The sequence below is a fragment of the Pleurodeles waltl genome, chromosome 5, assembly GCF_031143425.1.
Source record: "Pleurodeles waltl isolate 20211129_DDA chromosome 5, aPleWal1.hap1.20221129, whole genome shotgun sequence".
NCBI lineage: Eukaryota > Metazoa > Chordata > Amphibia > Caudata > Salamandridae > Pleurodeles > Pleurodeles waltl.
The window spans coordinates 747,082,899-747,102,123 of NC_090444.1; the positions used below are offsets into that span (position 1 = coordinate 747,082,899).

Consider the following 19,225-nt stretch of genomic DNA (forward strand, 5'->3'; position numbering starts at 1 on the left):
TTGTTGTTTCATGGAGCCGTCTATAAAACATGTAGACCGTTTATTAGGCCCATATTAATTCTTTAATTAGTACTGCTTCATATACATTTCGAGTCTTGTTCCAAAGAGCACTTCCAGAAATCAGTCATAACAACGGTAAACAGACCATTAGCAGGATTTCAGTGCATTAAATTACCATAGCACTTTATCACATGCAATTTTTTTTATTTCTACAGTTTTACATCATCATGTTGCATGCCATCCAAAAACCCTCCTACTCGTTTCTGAAGCCCAGCATGAGAATCTGGCCTGCACGCCCTCTTTCTTTCAAATGGCCTCACCTTAACTTCATTCTCCGCATGCCTCCTCTCTCTGGCTATGGCCTACTCTGTCCAGCTTGATTCCCTTTACCGTATTTCTTCATATTGCCCAAGCATTATTTCATGAACCACATCCTTATCTTCTTTGGAACATATCCATGCGATCTAACCATACCCATTCTTCTCTAAACAATCTATGCATCCTGCCAGCCATTTGCAATAACAGCCTCACTAATGATCACACCCAACAACTTGTTAATCTAATCTCCCACAAAGAAACTAGGGCAAATGGCATGGAATCCTTTTCTTTTGGTGGAGCACAAGACTAATTCCGATAACCAACAATCAGCCACTGGATAAACCACTAACCTTGTGTTCCCCAGGAGCATGCTACTTGCTGTAAAGTGCTTCATTGCCTCGTTCGGGGAAGTGAACGCTATATAAATCCAGTCACTATACATTAGAATAGTGTTAGTAATTTTTAAGGCTTTAGCTGATATGTTTAAATGTGACTTCTGATGCGATTTTTATTTTACCTTTACAGATGTAATTATTGAAAACCCTTGGGACGATGATTTAATAAACCGCCTTCTCTCGAGCCTACCAAAGACATTAAGTTTAATGCCCGATTACTATGAGTGGCCATCGAATCTTCCTGCTGTCAAACCAAAGTTGGATCTCAAACTAGGTAAAAAGTTCTGTTTCCTATTTAGGAGAGAGTTGATTAAAGTGTTAAAAGGTAATTGTGACAAACTCTGAAAAGAATGTCTGAGTTGTGATATTTTCTTTAAAGTGTGTAAACTTCCTCCTTGTGTGAGTACTTCAGCCTCTTGTAGATTGGTGAAGCATGCAAGGAATGACAGGAGCAGCTGTAAAACTGGCCATTTTTGCTTACAAGGTAGTCTCACGTGTTTGTTGCTTTTCATTCTAGTTTGCTCTCTCAAGGCTAAAATGTCCCCATTTACTTCAGCCACATCTACATTTCTAGCTATATTTTGAAAATTGAACCACCACTACTAGGCGGTGTTAAAGCTGACAGTAGTGGCTCCACTTATAGCACTTAAGCATTTCGGATCAAATTCAGCAAACAATGGGGCCCTCCTTTTATATATATACATATACAAAAAACTGTGTAGAGCCGTTTTAAATTGTTGCTCATTTGAAGATATAAGTTCTGCTTAAGGTCTGAGTGGTTTCTGTTTCAATATTTGATTTATTAATTGCCCTCTGTTAGAAATGGGGTCTCTAGCTGGAAATGGTTTGCACCTTGTCCAAGTAAGAACCCTCACTCTAGTCAGGGCAAGGAAGTCACACAGCTAAGATAACCCCCTGCTCACCTTGGCAACTTCGTAGCTAGGCTCAAGCAGCTAGGCTTATCTCAGAGGCAATGTGTAGAACACACACAGACACACACACACACACGTATTTTCAAATATTAAATGTAGTATAGCACTTAGGAACACAATAGCTCCAATTGGGGCTATCAAAACAGCTTGACTGAGTTGCTTCCAACAGCCTAGTGCCACCCACGAGGGAGTGCAGCCAGCCATGGAGTAGTGTAGACCATGGTTACAGTACCTTGGAAAACGTTGAGGAAACAGACGTTTGTGGAAGAGTATCTTTCTTAGCATGGTTACCCCCATTTTCTGCCTGTTGTCAGTGTGTTTGACTGTGTTCACTGGGATCCTGCTAACCGGGACCCCAGTGATTATGCTCTCTCCCTTCTAACTTGGTTACTTGTACCATTTTCACCCCACATTTGGCATACTGGTGCCCCCATGTAAATCCCTAGTTTGTGGTACCCGGGGCATTTGGGTACCAGGAGATCCCCTTGGGCTGCAGCATTTATTATGCCACCCATGGGGAGCCCATGCAAAGTGTAACTGCAGGCCTGCCATTGCAGCCTGCGTGAAAGGGTGCATGCTCCCTTTTCACTACAGGTCACTGCACCAGGACACTGTAAGTCACCCCTATGGCAGGCCTTCCTAGCCCGGAGGGCAGGATGCAATTACCTGTGTGAGAGAGCACCCCTGCACTAGCACAGGTGCACCTACGAACTCCAGCTCAATGTTGCTGGACTTCGTGAGTGCGGGGACACCATTTTATGCATGTACTGGACATAGGTCACTACCTATGTCTATCTATATAATCGTAGCGCCGAAGCTAGGCATGTTTGGTATCAAACATGTCAGAGCCATTCCCCAATATTGCTTCCAGTATTGGAAGTATGATTCCATGTACTCTGGGGGCTCCTTAGAGGACCCTCATCATTGTTCCTCCCAGCCTTCTGGGGGTTTTTGGGCAGCCCAAGATGCTGCCACCCCTCAGACAGGTTTCTGCCCTCCTGCTGCTTGAACAGCTCAAGCCCAGGAAGGCAGAACAAAGGATTTCCTTTGAGAGCGGAGGTTAACACACTCTCCCTTTGGAAATAGGTGTTACATTGCTTGGGAGGGGTAGCCTCCCCAAGCCACTGGTATGCTTTTAAGGGCACATTTGGTGCCCTCCATTCATAAACCAGTCTACACCGGTTCAGGGACCTCCAGTCCCTGCTCTGGGACCAATCTGGACAATGGAAAGGGGAGTGACCACTTCCCTGTTCATCACCACCCCAGGGGTGGTGCCCAGAGCTGCTTCAGAGGGTCCCTGGGTTCTGCCATCTTGAATCCAAGGTTGGCAGGGACCTATGGGAGCATCTGAGTGGCCAGGTCAGACAGGTGACATCAGAGCCCCCTCCTGATAGGTGGTCACATGGCTAGGTGACCAGTCCCCCTTTCAGGGCTATTTATGGTCTTCTTTTTTGAATGGGTCCTCAGATTCGGTTTGTAAGATTCCAGCAGGACTACTCTGCAACCTCTACTTTGACTTCTAGCCCCTGGAACCATGACAGGACCCTCCAGGAACCGACAATCTGCATCTACGACGAAGACTCTGTTTGCACATTGTTTCCACGGCTCCTTCCAGCTCCTGCAACATTTCCCCAGCTGTGCACCCTTTGAGGGTGGCAAGTCTTCAGTCTGCACGAGGAGGAAGAAGGAATCTCCCTTGGAGTGAAGGAGTCACTCCCATGCATCTGCATGCACCAACTGTAAAGACGACCGGCTGTGTAGCTCTCCTCTCATCCTGAGCTGCATGGATCCTGCATCCCGGGTGGTTGTCCGGAGTAGTCCTCTTGGTCCTCCCTGCCAGCTGTCCAACTTTGATAAAGGTAAGTCTTTTCCTTCCCACGCAGGACAGTGCCCCGTGCACCATGTCTCTTGCAGCTACCAAGGCTTGTTTGCATCTCCCCCAAGGGATCTTCAGGCTCCGTGTAGCCCCAACACTCCTTCCTGAGACACACAGCCCTCGGCGTGCTTCTCCTACGATATGGGATCCTTCTCCAGTTGTGCTGCATGTGCTCCTCTGACTCCTGGTTCCTCATCCATTGGGTCTCCTGTGGGGGCTGCCTCTTCTTCCCTGGACTCTGCCTTGCTGAGGGCCACCCTAGGACTTCCCCGTGGGTTGAGTCCTCCTGGACCTTGCTGGTCCCTGGCAGTTCCTCTTTGTGCTTCTCCGCGACTTCTGCCTTTGCCAAGGCTTGTTGGTGGCTTTTCCATGCCACTGACCAACTGCCATCATCCATCTGGCATGGGACCTCGACTGCATCCTCCAGGAACTCTTCACCTGCTCCAGGGCTGCATTCCTGACCGTCCTACCTTCGACCAACTCCTGAAACCACAGCTGGGTGGGTAGTAGCTCCCGCTCCCCCTGGACTCTTCTGTGATTTCTGGACTTGGTCTCCGCCTTCCTCTTCGGGAATCCACAGCTGGTTTCTTGCAGTCTTGTCCGGGTGTTGCATTTTCTTCTTTTCCTTCCTTTTGGGTGGTTTGGGGAAAATCCAGTAACTTACTCCTTTCTTCCTGTTTGCTAGGAGGTGCTGTGGTACTTACCTTTGGGGATTCCTAGTATCCCCAGCTCCCCTCTACACATTCCACTTACCTAGGTGGGGGGTCCTACATTTGCATTCAATTTGTTTAGTTTATGGTTTTGGCTCCCTCTAGGGTCACTATTGTCTATTTGCATCTTCACTGTTCTCTATCACTTTCTATGCCTATTGCTGATAACTAGTGTACATATTTAGCGTGTTTACTTACCTCCTATTGGAGGGTTGCCTCTCTAATACTTTTTGTATTGTCACTAAAATAAAGTCCCTTTTATTTATGTTAAACTGAGTATTCTTTTATGTGTGTAAGTGCTGTGTGACGACAGTGGTATTGCATGAGCTTTGCATGTCTCCTAGATAAGCCTTGGCTGCTCATCCACAGCTACCCTTAGAGAGCCTGGCTTCTAGACGCTGCCTACACTTCACTAATAGGGGATACCTGGATCTGATATAAGTGTATGTACCTCAGGTACTCAGGAGGTAAGGCATCATTGGAGCCGGTGCATCGTCAGTTCCTTATTGCCACCAGGGAGGTGAGGCATTGGTTCTTTACTGCCAAACAGGGGAGGTAAGGTGTTTGTTCCTTACAGTTGCAGAGGAGGTGATCCTGCTCCTTTTGACAAGGTGGGGTTGATGAATCCAGCAGGCCAAGAGGCTCTTTAGCATTGGTCAGCAGTGGTGAAGTGCCCAGATTCCTAAAGGAAGCAAAAACGAAACTCGGCACAGGGTCAAAAACAGGAGGTCAGAATCAAAAAGACAGGGGAAACCACGCAAAGAGCTGACAGGTCTAACACCCTCCTGCTTAAGGGCTTTTGTGTAGATGAACGTAATTAGGCTAGAGATTTGTATTTAATATCTGATTTACCTCTTCCGGAGTAGAAAGTTTAAGAAACATCAGAATCTAAGAATGTGGGTTAGTGAACCACTGCACACACTTTTACAGCCTAGATTTTGGACCATGTGTTAAACCTATTTGTGATGACAAGCAACAGACTGAATCATGTGACAGCTTTCTTGCCTTAACCATACTGCCTCATGTGTCTGCAGTGAGATAGCGAAGGTGCCTTGGCAACCAATGAAAGTGATGAAAGGGCCACCACTGTAAAATAGTAAAAGATGGCCATAACTGGGCTGCCTAAGACCCCTGGGCCTCTGTCAATAATAGCTACTACCCAGCATGAGGGCAGACTGCCTCACCAGAAAATGTTTACACTGTTAGAAGTACAGATGTGGGACCCAAATACATGCTTATATTAGTCTATGCTTCCATATGTTCTCCTTTTCTTCCCGAATTAAGTGAACAAATATGTTCCTCACAACTGTCAGTGCAGATTTTTATTTTCCAATTTAATTCGGGTCCTTCCGGCTTTTGGGCAGGACAGCTATACTTTGTAAAGGCCTCTATTTCTGGGATAGATAAAAACCTGGAATGACTGAGGTGCGGATCTAAAATGGGCTGTTCCATTATATTTTTAATACGCGGTTGGCTGGGCACATTACGGAGAGGTGAGGCTTTTGAGCTTTGGAACAGGCATCCTCCTAACTCCCACTTTGGCAACGAGGTTTAAGCAGCACTGGCACTTTCAAGCATCTTTTTCAAACTGACCGCGGGTATGTGGTCTTCTGTGCTTAAGGTCTGGGTATCCTTGGCCAGATTGTTAGCTGTGCAATTCTGCCTTTGGGAGAGTTCTGGCAAATTTACTTGCTTAGTGACCTGCTATTGTCGGGTTCCCGGCGGTTTGGAGAATGCTGAGGATTGTTGCAAAGAAGCTGAAAAGATCCAGACAGTTTCCGTTGAATGGCCTCTTTTTTGTATAGGACCCTGTGAACGGTAGTTTTGAATTATGGGCATTTCCTGACATCAGGGCCACACTTAAACGTGCTTCAGACTCGACTACAATCATTTGTTGCGCCATACATCTGATGGAGTACACTCACCTCTATGATTATGTATATGTTATTCGCATAACGCAGGCCTAGCCAAAAGGCAGTGGACGCGGTACAGGTTGAAACACAATAAAGGCCTTAACGACTGCATAGAGACACTGAAGGCACACGCCCATAAACTTAAATACCACAAAGGTTTGTTTTGTGGTTGCACATCTGCTATGCACACTGCTGCCACCAGGTGTAACACAAAATCAACAAATTGTTCGATTATAAATTGTACGCACATAGAATGTCCTCAGATGAAGGCCCAGTCCATTGCCCCCGACGCGAAAGAGCTAGCGTGTTTTGTCCACATCTGCATTTTCTCAAGGCTGTAACTTTCTGAGCTACGTTGCTTTCCAGGGGGCGGAGCCACTGTAATTGCTGTGCGATCGTAGGACTGTAGGAGGATGTGCGCCACAGCACGTTAGGTGCAGCACTGTATTGTGAGCCGCAATGCACGGGGCGGTTGGCCCAGGGGCCGGTACGTATTACTCGCCGCGGGACTGGCCCATCTCCTCTCCATAGTTCCCCTATAAAAGCAGTCAGCAGCTGATCTCTAAAATACAGGGTCCCTTCCTGCTGGCAGCTGTTTATTCTTCCGTTCTTATGCTGTCCTCTTTGAGGATGCAACAGCGCCTTGAGACCCCAGGGGTGATACGTCGCGCTATACAAGTAAAGCTTTGATTGATTGATTGGTTTTGAGTAACTGCACCCCCTGCGGGAGTGGTTACAACAAATCCTTGCAAACCACAAGGCAGTGATTACTTTATTGTTTAGTTAATAAAAACCATAACAATCATCTCATAATACATCATATATAAAGAAAAAAATCTCTAAAATTCCGTAAATTCCTTGGCCATGAAACCATGCGAGGATCTAAAATCAGTTTCTTAACTCTAAGGTGCAAAGAGTGCGTGATTAAGCATACATCCCAGATAGCAGGTTCACGTCTTTGGTGTGTGCAGTGAAGAATTTGATAAATTTGCATATTGATTGTGCATCATTAGGATCAAACATTGACATCACCGCTGACCGACAGGAACGAGTCCCATTTCTCATAAAAAGCGGTTTTAATAGTTGTCTGCGGGCTTCCTTTAAGGCTGGACAAATACAAATCAGGTGAACTATATCTTCTTTCGGGCCTTTACATAGCCTGCAGGAAGTCTCTCCTCTATTCTTCCACGATGGTTGATCCCCTCTATAGCATCAGATGTTCCCAAACGCAGAGTCAAAAAGCGATGCTTGATGTGAAGTGCGAAGGTTGCGGCCAGGTATTGTGATGGGGCCATGGTGGTATAAGTATGCATTACCAGCCAGGCGTGTGAGCGTTGCGCAAGTTTAGCTTTATCATCTAGAAAAGATTGGATACTTATTTCTTTTTTTATCGCTCGACACAAAAGGGAATATGAGATGTTGGAATCCCATAGGTTCTTTGTTTTTGTCTCTTGCAAGGAGTTGTTCAGGTACCTGTTGTATACTGAGTTAGGATTGCCGTTAACTGAATTCCATAGTGCCACTACTAGCGGGCTAACAGTGTTTTTACTTATTTTGTACCAGATCTTTATTGTGTGGGCCTTCCTGTCGAGCTGCTGTTGTATTAGACCAAATTTCAGCCTTATCTGTGCAGGGGAAGCAGAGCGAGGAAGATTAAAGACTTGCTTATAGATTTTTATTTGTTGCCTTTCCAGAAGGCTAGCATCTTTCCCGTATTATACTGCGCTTCCGTATGTAATTGCTGGAAGGAATTTAGCCGACATAACCAACATTAGTGGTTTATATGATGGGCCCTTTAATCTTTTAGCAAGAGTGCAGAAAGCGAACGCCAAGGCTTTTCACATCTGTAGAATATACTGGTTTTGCGGCACAAAATTGATCTTATTGTCTACAGTAAATCCAAGATATCTGTAGCTGCAGATCGTATCAAGAGTGATACCGTTCAATTTTATTTTATTTGCAGGATTCAAAGAGCAGCCTACTGACATTGTTTTTGTCTTTGAAGTGTTAACCTCTAGTTTGTCTTTGCAAATTCGCCCAAGGCACTAACCAGCCGTTGCAACCCTATTTTTGTGTGGCTTAACAGAACAATGTCATCAGCATACGATAGATGTGTTATAGCCAGACTTCCCATCCTTGGAGAATGCGAGTTGGTTGCGTCTAGTTTTGCAGAGAGATCTGCCATGAAGAGGTTAAGGAGGTGCGGGCCAACACGCAGCCTTGCTTTAATCCTATATTTGTTGGTATTCTCCTGGAAACTTTTGAGCCGTCTGCTACCTTGAATCGTACTCAAGTTTTGTCATACAACAATTCTATGCACCTCAAAATTCGTTCTTGCAAACCCCAACACCGTAGTTTGTTCCAGAGAATTGCTCTATCCACACAATCAAAAGCACTTTTGAAATCCACAAAACATGTGTACATTTTTCTTTAAGCACTTTGCTCGGTTGGCTATATCTCCTAGCGCAAGAATGTTAATCACTGTGCCGTAGCCCTTTCGGAAACCAGTTTGATTCATATGCACTAGGTTGTTTAGATTAGACCAGGTGAGCAGGTCTGCTAGGATTAAAGAGGCAAAGTATTTGGCCTCACTGTCAATTAGAGCTATCAGCCTATAGCTGGCTGGCTTTGCCCTACTGCCTCCTTTGTATATAGGATTAATGATGGATCCTTTCCAACTATCAGGACTGGTACTGTTACGTTCGACTTCAGCATATAATAGTGACAGAGTGGCTGACCAATAATCGAGATCCGCCTTAAATATGGCTTGGGGGAGACCGTTAGGGCCGGGAGCCCCGTCCCTACGGCTCCTTCTGATCACCTGGGCCACTTTATTGGCACTGAATCTCATATCACTCTGACGAACGTCTGTAGGTTTTAGTGAAGCCTTCAGTTGCTGATTTTCTACAGGAGGGGTTGGCTTGAAAAAGATGTCTAACAGGTAATCCACCCATTTATCTTCTGAAATTGAAGTACAGTTTATTATTCTTGCCTTTCGGTCTATTTCATTCACTGACCTCCAGAATTCTCTAGTATTAGCCTTTCTTAAGTTGAAAAGTAATTTGGTCCAGAAATCATCCTCCTTTTGGGTTCGTATTTGCCATACCTGTTTCTTATAATTTTTCCGTAGGCTTTTTATTTGGGCACATAAAGATTCTGTAGGAGGTCTGTCTTTTGTGTATCTGATTTTGCGTCTCATATCCTTTCTTAATTCTAAGATATTTGGTGGCATAGTTTGTGGCCTCCGGTTATGATCTGCAACGAGGCAGTGGTAACCTGACCTGAATCCAGCCAGAGGAAGACAACAGCGGCCTGTAACTGTCATATTTTAGAACAACTACCAATTTACTCCTTCCTTTTCAAACAACTGTTGGTCTAAACGAGCGCACTGGAAGCATTCACCAAAAAACTGCACTAAGCTCAACCGCAGTCAGAAACCTTAAGTATCAAGTGGGAGTAAGCATACTCCTGATGAGAACCTACTGCAACGAGGGGGCGTAAACGGATCCAAATCGATATGCATCAGCAAGGTAACTCAAATATTGATAGAAATAAAGAGGAAATGACAAAGTCTGCATAATCTGATACAATGGCGCAACTGAATCGCCAATGCTCAAGGGAGATAGGCAGAACAACACGAATGCACACGCCCACAAGTAATTGACCGTTCTTATCTCCAACACAGGACAATTAAAAGGAGTACAGAGAGAGGCTCCCACGGAGCATGAATCTCAGCCTGAATTTGTCAATAAGACCTCACAAGTAATAGCTGAAATATCTATATCCTTTTTTTTTTATTTTTTTTTTTTTACTAAGAGCACTTTAGGAGATCGTGTCACACCTGATTCCTCTCTAAACTCAGAAAATCTGGAAAGGGACTCTATGGGCGAGGTGACCCAAGGCTTGGAGATATGCTGTGCCATTCTGAAACCATGGTTGATTCTTTCGACAATTAATTACCTTTGAAACAGCTACACAGTTTGAAATATCTGGGAGATCTGGATCAGTCATCTCTGTCGTCAGCTAATGTGGAAGTAAACAACAAATCCAGGTCCATAAACAGACCAGGCACTGAGTCTAAAAATCTGGTGGCGGAGCGTACGCCCCCAGCTATCCAGCGCTAGTGGCAGTGGGGCTATCGGCAAAACTCCGGCTCCAATGTATTGAATAAATCATTGGTCCTCTCAGAACAGCTCACGTTACTGACACAAATTCATAAAGAGTTAACATTGCTAAAAAATAACACGAAACAGATATCTGATATAAAACACTGTCTTAATGAACTGGTATTTGCTTCAAAAAATTTACAGCGTTCAGATAACATTAGATCTGTGAGTTACTCCCCATGAAGATTCAGACTTCAGAAACACGCACAATCACGACGCAGTCAACAGGTAATATAAACCCCGAAGTAGAGATTCTTCAAGAAAGGTACCATCGTGGTTGTGAAAATACATTAACCAGTGAAACGTTTGGTATAAGTGATCAAACAATTAAACATGTCAACCAAAATACTAGACTTTTATCTCCTCAACAATCACCAAATATAGGTGTCAACGGAGACACTACCAGCTAATGAAGACACTTCCGAGGCCTTTGTCTCATACATAAGTAAACGTAGATTTAAGACACTAAAGAATTAAGAAAAATGCACTCATAAACAAGTATACGGAAAAACAAAATCCTCATTTAACAGTGAAATATTTTCCCATATTTAGGAAACGATCTCATACTGTATCGCATTCCCCATCGGGGTTTAAATCAGTATCACCTGCTTAAAATAAGGAAGTCCTTATCACAGCTGATATACCTGTGTCCGTTACATCCTTCGTAAGTGTTTAAGATACTCTAAAAACAAATGATCTCCTTACTTATAGTGAAATCAGGAGTACCAGTACATAGGGGAGTGTAGGACGCTGGCTCTCTATAAGGCGCACTAAAAAGTAAACCCTGGAGAGAGTCCAGTGGGTCCCCAATTGGTTGACGGAGGAAAAAAGTAGACAGTACTAAAGCTCTTTTGTGGTAGTGTGTGCAAGCAGTGAGGCTTGTCAGAGGGTAGTGCAAAGCATTTGTTCTACTCACAGAGGCAATACATGAGACACACACAAGGAATACATCTGAGACAAAATTAGAAAAATAACTCCTTTTTCATCTAAGTTTTGAAACCAAGAACTTCATGAAAGAATAAGTACTGCTTTTGTTGTTATTTCTCACAGGTAGGTGAAGAGTTTAAACCTGTGCGGATTTACGCACAATGCAGTCTTATGGTAGGAAAAGTCAATAATGCATAAAGGTAAGTACAGTCAGTTTCAGGGGTTCACCTTCTGGGTTTAGAGATGTATGGGCCCAAGATCTAAAGTACTACCAGCAGTTTGTCAAGAGCTCCCTGCATACCACTGGGAGCAGGGTGCTGTGAGGTTGTAGCTGGCACACTACAGAGAAGGGGTCCACATGGAAACATGCTGCAAAGAGGGACTTGGGGACAAGTCCGGGATCTCCCAGACAGGGACTTGGGTTGCAAGGGACCTTAGAGTCACAGCCGGTTCTTCAGGATCCGGGTCGGGTGGCTCAGATTCATAGTGGGTAGGGCGGCTGGGCCGGTGTGCAAAAATGATACTCATGGTTAGGGGCCAACAGCTGGCAGGAGTAAAATCAGTACTGCTGGACCACTCACGAAGTGGGTTTCAGTGGTGCTGACGTCCCCCAGCGGCTACTTGGTTCTGGTGCAGTGAGAATCCGAAATGGACTCTTACTGTTGGTGCTTGGTGCAGGGCATCATGTACCCCGGGGATTGGTGCTGCACGGCTTCAGTTGGTCCTGGTGTCGTCACACTTGGTGGGGAGACTGTCCTGGTTCTCCAGAGCTTAGGTGCCTCCTCTTGGTCATCTGCGGTGTCAGTATGGAGCCTGGGAGCTACAAGGTGGTGGACTGGACTCTGCTTTTCAGTGCCTACGGACTGCAGGGAAGTAGCTCCTCTCCAAGAGAGACTGGTGGCGATTTATGAGATGCTGGAAGGCTTCACAAGGCTTTGGTAGTTCTCTAGCTTTGCAGGGAGAGTTACTCTGTTGTGATTGTCGAGAGGTGTGGCCAGGCAAGGTTTCACACCAGAAATTCCACAGCTCTTCTGCTGTTCTCGCCAGGCAGTGACTCTTCTTCATCCTTCTTCTCTTGATCTGTTGAACCTGAATTCTTGGGTTATGGGGTGTTAAGGGGAGTGCCAGGTAGCAGCCAATGGGTTGCCTACCTTTAGAGGGACAACACCCTCTATATGACCACTTCTGCTGGGAAGTGGGCAGAATCCTGACACTAGAATGCTAATTATGTCCAAAACAAGCTTCAGGAATTTGAAAACTGGTGTCCATATCAGCTGGTCCACCTTAGGGGCGGGGCTGGCATGAGGTGGGCACACCTCCTAATCTTATAATTGTTCCCGCCTTTCTTGCCGCCAAGAAGTGGGGTCATGACAGGGTGGTGATCTTCTCCGTCATCTGGAGAGACCTGGGTCACAAAACAAAGGCAGCTGGTCCTTTGAAGCTTCCTGCCCTGGAATGTCCATCCTTCCTGGAAGAGGTGATAATACCTCCGCCCAGAGCAAACTTTATTCCAGGCCTCAGAGTGCTCTCTCACCTCAGGAAGTCTGAAATCTGGCTAGGATGGCTGTGCTGGGTTAGACCAGTCTGTCAACACACTAGCAGTTGGGTAGGTTTTGAGGGGGCACTTCTGAGATGCCCTCTTGTTGCCTGTATTAATAAATCCATCACTGGATTCACTGAGGTTTATTAATACGAGATGTTTGATACCAAACATCCCGATGTTTAGAGAAGCCATCTTGTAGCTGGGAGCTCGTATCGACCAGTAGTCCAACAAATGTACTTAAAGTGGCTTCCCTGCACACTTACCATGTTTAAAAATCGACAGACCTATTATGGGCATATTTGCTACTGCATGTATGCCCTCACTTGTAATATGATGAACCCCGCTTTAGGGCTGGCAGGCCTGCTGTAGGGATGATTTACATATATTACAAGCAGTGTTTTAGGATAACAGAGGCATTTCATGTTTTCAGTTTTGGGAGCACCTTCACACTCATTCTGTATTGGCGGTCTGCATAGGTTTGTTGCTGGGTCCCTCAGAGTGACACAAGGTGTGCTGCAGTTCTGAGGGGCCCTCTTTAGTACCTGTGCCCTAAGTACCTGTGGTGCCATTTACTAGGGACTTACAGAGGTGCTAAAGAGCCAGGTCCCTTGGGGATCAAGTGACAAGATGTCTTGTTTTGGGAAAGGGGCACTGGCATTGGGGATCTGGTTAGCAGGAACCAAGTGATAGTCAGTCAAAGCTGCACTTAAAAACCAGGAGAAAGTTTGTAGTGGTGGGTGAGGGGTAATTCAACCAGAACCCATCTCCATACAGGGTGCTTGATAAAAAGGGGGATGCCATTTTGTTTTCTCAACAGACGAGTGATATTAAGCACATAATGGATGGTGTAACCTCAATAGCAAAAACTGTGGCAATTCCTAAGCATGATATTTATGATGTAATCAAAACCTGGTTCACCATGAAGCTGAACTGTTGAATCAAGTCCTTTTCCAGCACAGTTTTGGCCCAGTGTGATGCTAATCCAATGAATCATAAACATATGGATATCGGAGATACAGGATACATCCGTTAGCTTCTAAAATAAACCAGAGACTCGTAGAGGCAGTGTAAGGGCACATACAAGCACAAGTGAATGTATTGCCGTTAATACAACAAATAGAAGAGATTCACATTATACCAGTATGGAGTTATGCAGATAATTTTCATACCACTATATAAATCAGAAGGCTGTTTTTACAAACTCAACTGTCAAAATGTAATTGAAGTATTAAACTCTTTTGAAGAACTAAGAGAAGTTAACTCCTCGAGCTTATTTAACACGTGCTTTCTTCAAAATCAACAAATTAATGATTATGGTGAAATTACTAGGACGATCTGGGCAACGCACTCCCCGCAAAATAGTGAACACGGGGAGAGGAACTTGCAGGTTCGGAGGTCAGTGTTAAACATTTGAAAAGTCCAAATACCCATTTTTGCACAGGTATAGAACTTAATATCCAGCATTTTCAACTACTCTACTTCAAATTGAATTGTTCCAAACTACAAAGGCCCAGACTTTTTTATACCATTTGCAAATTTAAAGATCACTGTAGGAAACTGGCTCTCTTCATATGGTGCACTAAAAAGAAGTACACTGTGCAGAGTCCAGTGGATTCCCAATTGGTTTGCCGAGGCAAAAGTGGGTTGGACTAATACTGTATTTTGTGGTAGTGTGGGTGAGTAGTTAGGCTTATCAGGGGGTAGTGCTAAACATTTGTTGTACTTACATAGGCAATAAATGAGACACTACTCAAAGAACAACACAAGACCAATTTAGAAAAACAACACTTCTTTTTAGATATACTTAAACCCAAGAACTTTGTTATAGGTTATGTATGTTTACAAGTAAAACATTTTTTTAAGTTTAAGTGCAATTTTAGAGTTCTTCAATGTTAACCTATGGGGGGAAGACACATTCAGCAAGCAAACATTTATTGATGACTCATGGGACTAATCCGATGAACTTAATGTGAGTAATGGGCAAAGGGCAGGACCATACCAACAAGTCACCCCAGGCAGCACTAGGGCGGTCGGGTGCAGAGGTGCAATGCGTGTCCAGTGACCAATGTATTTCAGTGGGAATTGGTCTCCATGGATTTAGGCTGCGACGGGGGGCGGGCAGTCTGGGACAATCAACCGGTAAATTACAAACGTGGGGCGCTCAAGGACGCAGGTGCACCTTTGGTCCTCTTCTCCAAGGCCCAGGAGCTACAGATGCAGGGGTGTCTTTTGGCGTTGGGTTTCCTAATCCAGGAGCACTTGCTGTTGTGGTGGGGGAGGGGGGAGGGGGGAATGCTGTGGTCTGAGGCTGCAGGCTTCATCTGGGAGTCCAGGAGGGGTGAAACTGCAGTGGGTTCGGGCTTAGGAGAGCTGGAGATTCAGCTGCAGGATGTAGGTGTCTTTTGGTGCAGAGTCCGTCAAAGAGTGCATACAGGCTGGCAGGGTTGGTACCAGGTCAGCTGCTCCTTCTCTTCTGTGGATGCAGCTTTGTGTCCCTTTCTTCTTAGGTCATCCCCATCTGAGTTCTACGGTTCAGGGATGCCACTTAAATATTCAATTTAGGGGCATTACAGGGAGTGCCAGGTGGTAACTTATGGGCTGACCACCTTTAGGCTGACTACACACTTTCTATGACCACTTCCGCTGGGAAGTGGACATAACCCTATCCCTAGTGGCCTAATTCCTTCCAAACAATGTGGAGCAATTAAAAATGTTGTGGCCACTTCAGCTTGTCCACCTTAGGTGTCTGGCTGGCAAGAAGTGGGCACACCTCCCAATCTGCTTAATTTTCCTGCCTGTTCTGCTGCCAAAAGTAGGGTCAGGACAGGGGGTTCAGTCATCTGCGCCCTCTAGAGAGACCTGGGCTGCATTACAAAGGCAGCTAGGCCTTTAAAGCTTCCCGCCCTGGAATGTCCATTCTGCCGGGGTGAGCTGTTAACACACCCCCACCCACCCGTGCAGGCTTTGGTCTCTGGCCCTATAGGGCTCTCGCTTTCACCTTTTTGGGGGGTGGGGGGGGGGGGGCCAGAAACATGTCTAAGGTGGCTGAACTGGTCTGAACCATTCAGTCAACACACTAGTAGCTGGTAGGTTTTCAGGTGCACCTCTACGTTGCCCTCTGGGTGCATTCATTAGTACATTTCCTACTGGAATCAGTGAGGGTATATTAATCTGAGATGCTTGATACCAAACATGCCTGGGTTCAGAGAAGCCATCATGTAGCTGGGAAACTTGTGGTGACCAGTGTCCAGCACATGTTTTTAAAAAGGCTTCCCTGTTCACTTACTATGTCTAAGAATCAACAGAGACATACCAGGGGCATATCTGCTCATGCATATATGCCCTCATATGTGTCCTGATTCACCCAGCCTAAGGGGGTGAGTTATACCTGGCACATGCAGTGGTAGGGGACCAGGCACACAGAGTTGTTAACAGGTCATGTTTTCCATTATACCTACACCAGCACACGCAGTCAGCAATGGCAGCACTGTGTGGGTTTGGTGTGGGGTCCCTGCGGGTGGCACAACTGGTATTGCAGTCCTCAGGGAGCTTCCTTATTACCCTAGGTACCAAGGGTACCATTTACTAGGGACTCAGGCAGGGTGCTAAAGTGTGTTCCAGTTGTGGAGAACAAATGTGCAGTTTTGGGAAAGAGCTCTGTCCCTGGGGACCTGGGTAGCAGTGCACTTTCAGTCGAAAATATATCAGATACCAGGCAAAAAGTGTGTGTGTGTCGGGGGTAACCATGCCAAAAGGATGCTTTCCTACAGTCACAGCTAATGCTCAGTCGTTATGTGAACGATAAATATGTCTACTAGGCGAATCTCATCTACTAACCCCATTTTTAACCTCTGTTACAAAACAGTATACCTAATGGAATCAGGAATATCTATGATTCTCCCGAGAATTTATCTATAATCTCTTGGAATATTGCAAGCCTAGATAGACACTTAAACCTAACCAGAGAAAAAATTTATGCTTTTTTTCATTGAGCACCATGTAGTGGGTATGCAGGAAATATGGAAGTCCTCCAACCTCTCAGTATCTAACATTTCCACCCACGAAGCGTTGGCAAGAAAGGTTGGGATGGGGAGGTCTAACTGAGGCCTGCTGATAATGATCAGCAACAAACTCAACATGAAGAGTGTTTGACTCAGCCCCTTATTTCTAATTACATACTGGCAGTTTTGCTGAACCATTATAATAATTAGAAAATGTTGATCATAAATATTTACTTCACATGGATTTGTTAAGTGACAAACACAGATAAGCTGCAATGTGCTTGGACCTTCATTCCCTTTCTGGGAAATATACCCATCTATCGACTATTATTACCAGGGACTTCAAACAAAACTTCTTACCATCAGTTTTGCAGGCTTCAGTTTTTTAGGACCCTGACTTAACCTGTACTATGCCATGTCCATAAGTAAATCTGATGGGGAAGTAAAGCGATGGACTCCGTTAAATAGACAAACTTATAATTTTATATTTGTCTCTGGGTGTAGATTGCTTAATGGCAGGATGCCAAATGATCAACCAGCCAAACCTACATTTCATGGTCCAACTGCACGGGCTACTATTGATTATACCTTTCTTCACTGTTCATTTTCAAATATTTATAAGCTTCAAAATAATCAAGAGGTCTGAAAGTGATTATGTTCCACAGAAGCTGATACTTAATCTCAAAACTTATAACTTTGAATCACGGAAAACCTTAAACAGTAACCATGACTATTGTGAACATGAAGGAGCTCATATGAAATAAGGAACTCAAGATCAAAGGGGTGGACCTTTATTCAGAGCTCCTCTCACTCTTGCCACGTGAAAGTGCCTCTTTTGATATTCCACCACACACACACTTTTTGCCTGGATTCTGGTGCAATTTTGACATACTACACTGGGTCCCTGCAATATATGCAAGTCACCCCTCTGGTAGGCATTCCAGCCCTAAAGTGAGGGTGCATTACATTACAAGTGAGGGCATACCTACATGAGCAGATATGCCCTTGCTATGCCTCTGTCGATTCTCAGACATAGTAAGTGAACAGTGCGACCTTTTTAAGTTGGCATCTCAAATGACCTGGGCAGCTGTGGGCTGCCTTGTGCCCCCACCCCCTTTGCCATGCACCCCCTTCCACACCCCACCCTCGGTGCTTGTCACAAGCCCCAGAAACCTAGGCACCCAGCCACCCCTGTGCTGCTGTGGGTGCTCTCTTGGCACCAACCTGAACCTCTCCCGGTGCTAGCCTGAAACCCTGAAGACTGGGGTTGTAAGTTGTGTACTTATCTGAGAAACTGCATTCTTGTTTTCCTTCCATAGTTTAACATTGAAGATTCTGAAAATTGCATTGTAAATTTTTGAAACACAGTATTTTTAATTTAAAAACTGCTTACCTTGTAACAAAGTTCTTGGGTTCAAACCATATAAAAAAGTAACTTATTTCTAAATTGGTCTCGTATTTATTCTTTGAGTGTGTCTCTCGTTTATTGCCTCTGTGAGTGCAAAAAATGCTAAACACGACCCCTTCATAAGCCTAGCTGCTCGCCCAGACTACCACAAAAAGAGCATCAGACCTATCTATTTCTGCCCTCTACAAACCTTTGGAGGTTCACTAGACTCTGCACAGTGTAATTAATTTTAGTGCACTATACAGAGAACCAGCTTTCTACAGTTGCCCATCTCAGTTTGATTAATTTTGCGGCACACTCAGTAGTGACTGGACTCAAATATGTCAACTAATAATTGAGAGTATTCTAAATCACTTAATTAGGAAAGTAGCGGGCGAAGAGTAAAATGCGTCATTGATTCCTCAACTCCGGGGGAGTGGAGGTTACATCGCAAGAGTTTAAGACTGGTATTGAAGCTACTATGTCCTGAGGCACGTGGTATCAAAATTAGAAATATGAAGACACTCCTTAGGAATGGAATAAAGCAAAACAATCATGAAAAGAGCTTGGGCCAAGTTGACTCATGGAATTAATACCTGTAACATGAAGGCGTTTTGGACATTGATTAGGCAGGGAACAGCGACATATCAGTGTCGAAAAGATTTGTTTATCACAAATGATAAATTAAAGTTGCATATCAATGGTGTGTATGTATCAAACATCCTCACCCACAAGTTTGTAGATCTATCTATGTATCATCTTTACACTGAACTCTGGCAGAGATAACTGGTTATCTAATAGACATCTAGTTGCAGATTCCTTACCTTAGAATATCCCCCAGGTGTCGGTCTGGATTAAGAGATTTTTCTCGAGCAGTATCCTTGCACCCTGTTAGGTTAGGTGCCTCAATCGGCTCCAGGTCCGTCAACCGTGTCGTCCATGGCAGATACAATGTGGCAGGTCCTATGTAGGTGCCACCCCTGCACCCTGACGTTAGTTCTTTTAATTCCACACCAGCCAGAAGAGAGCTAAACCCCCCCCCCCCATCCAGTTATTT

The 19,225-nt window shown here is 44.9% G+C and overlaps 1 protein-coding gene across 1 annotated transcript in view; it reads left to right on the plus strand.

Annotated features, from left to right (window-relative positions):
* BUB1 (BUB1 mitotic checkpoint serine/threonine kinase) overlaps window positions 1-19,225 on the plus strand; it is a 640,511-nt gene that overhangs the window by 524,371 nt on the left and 96,915 nt on the right. The window contains exon 26 of the mRNA XM_069234708.1: window positions 844-987. Within this exon, the coding sequence (XP_069090809.1) occupies window positions 844-987 (144 nt within the window). The remainder of the gene's footprint in view (window positions 1-843; window positions 988-19,225) is intronic.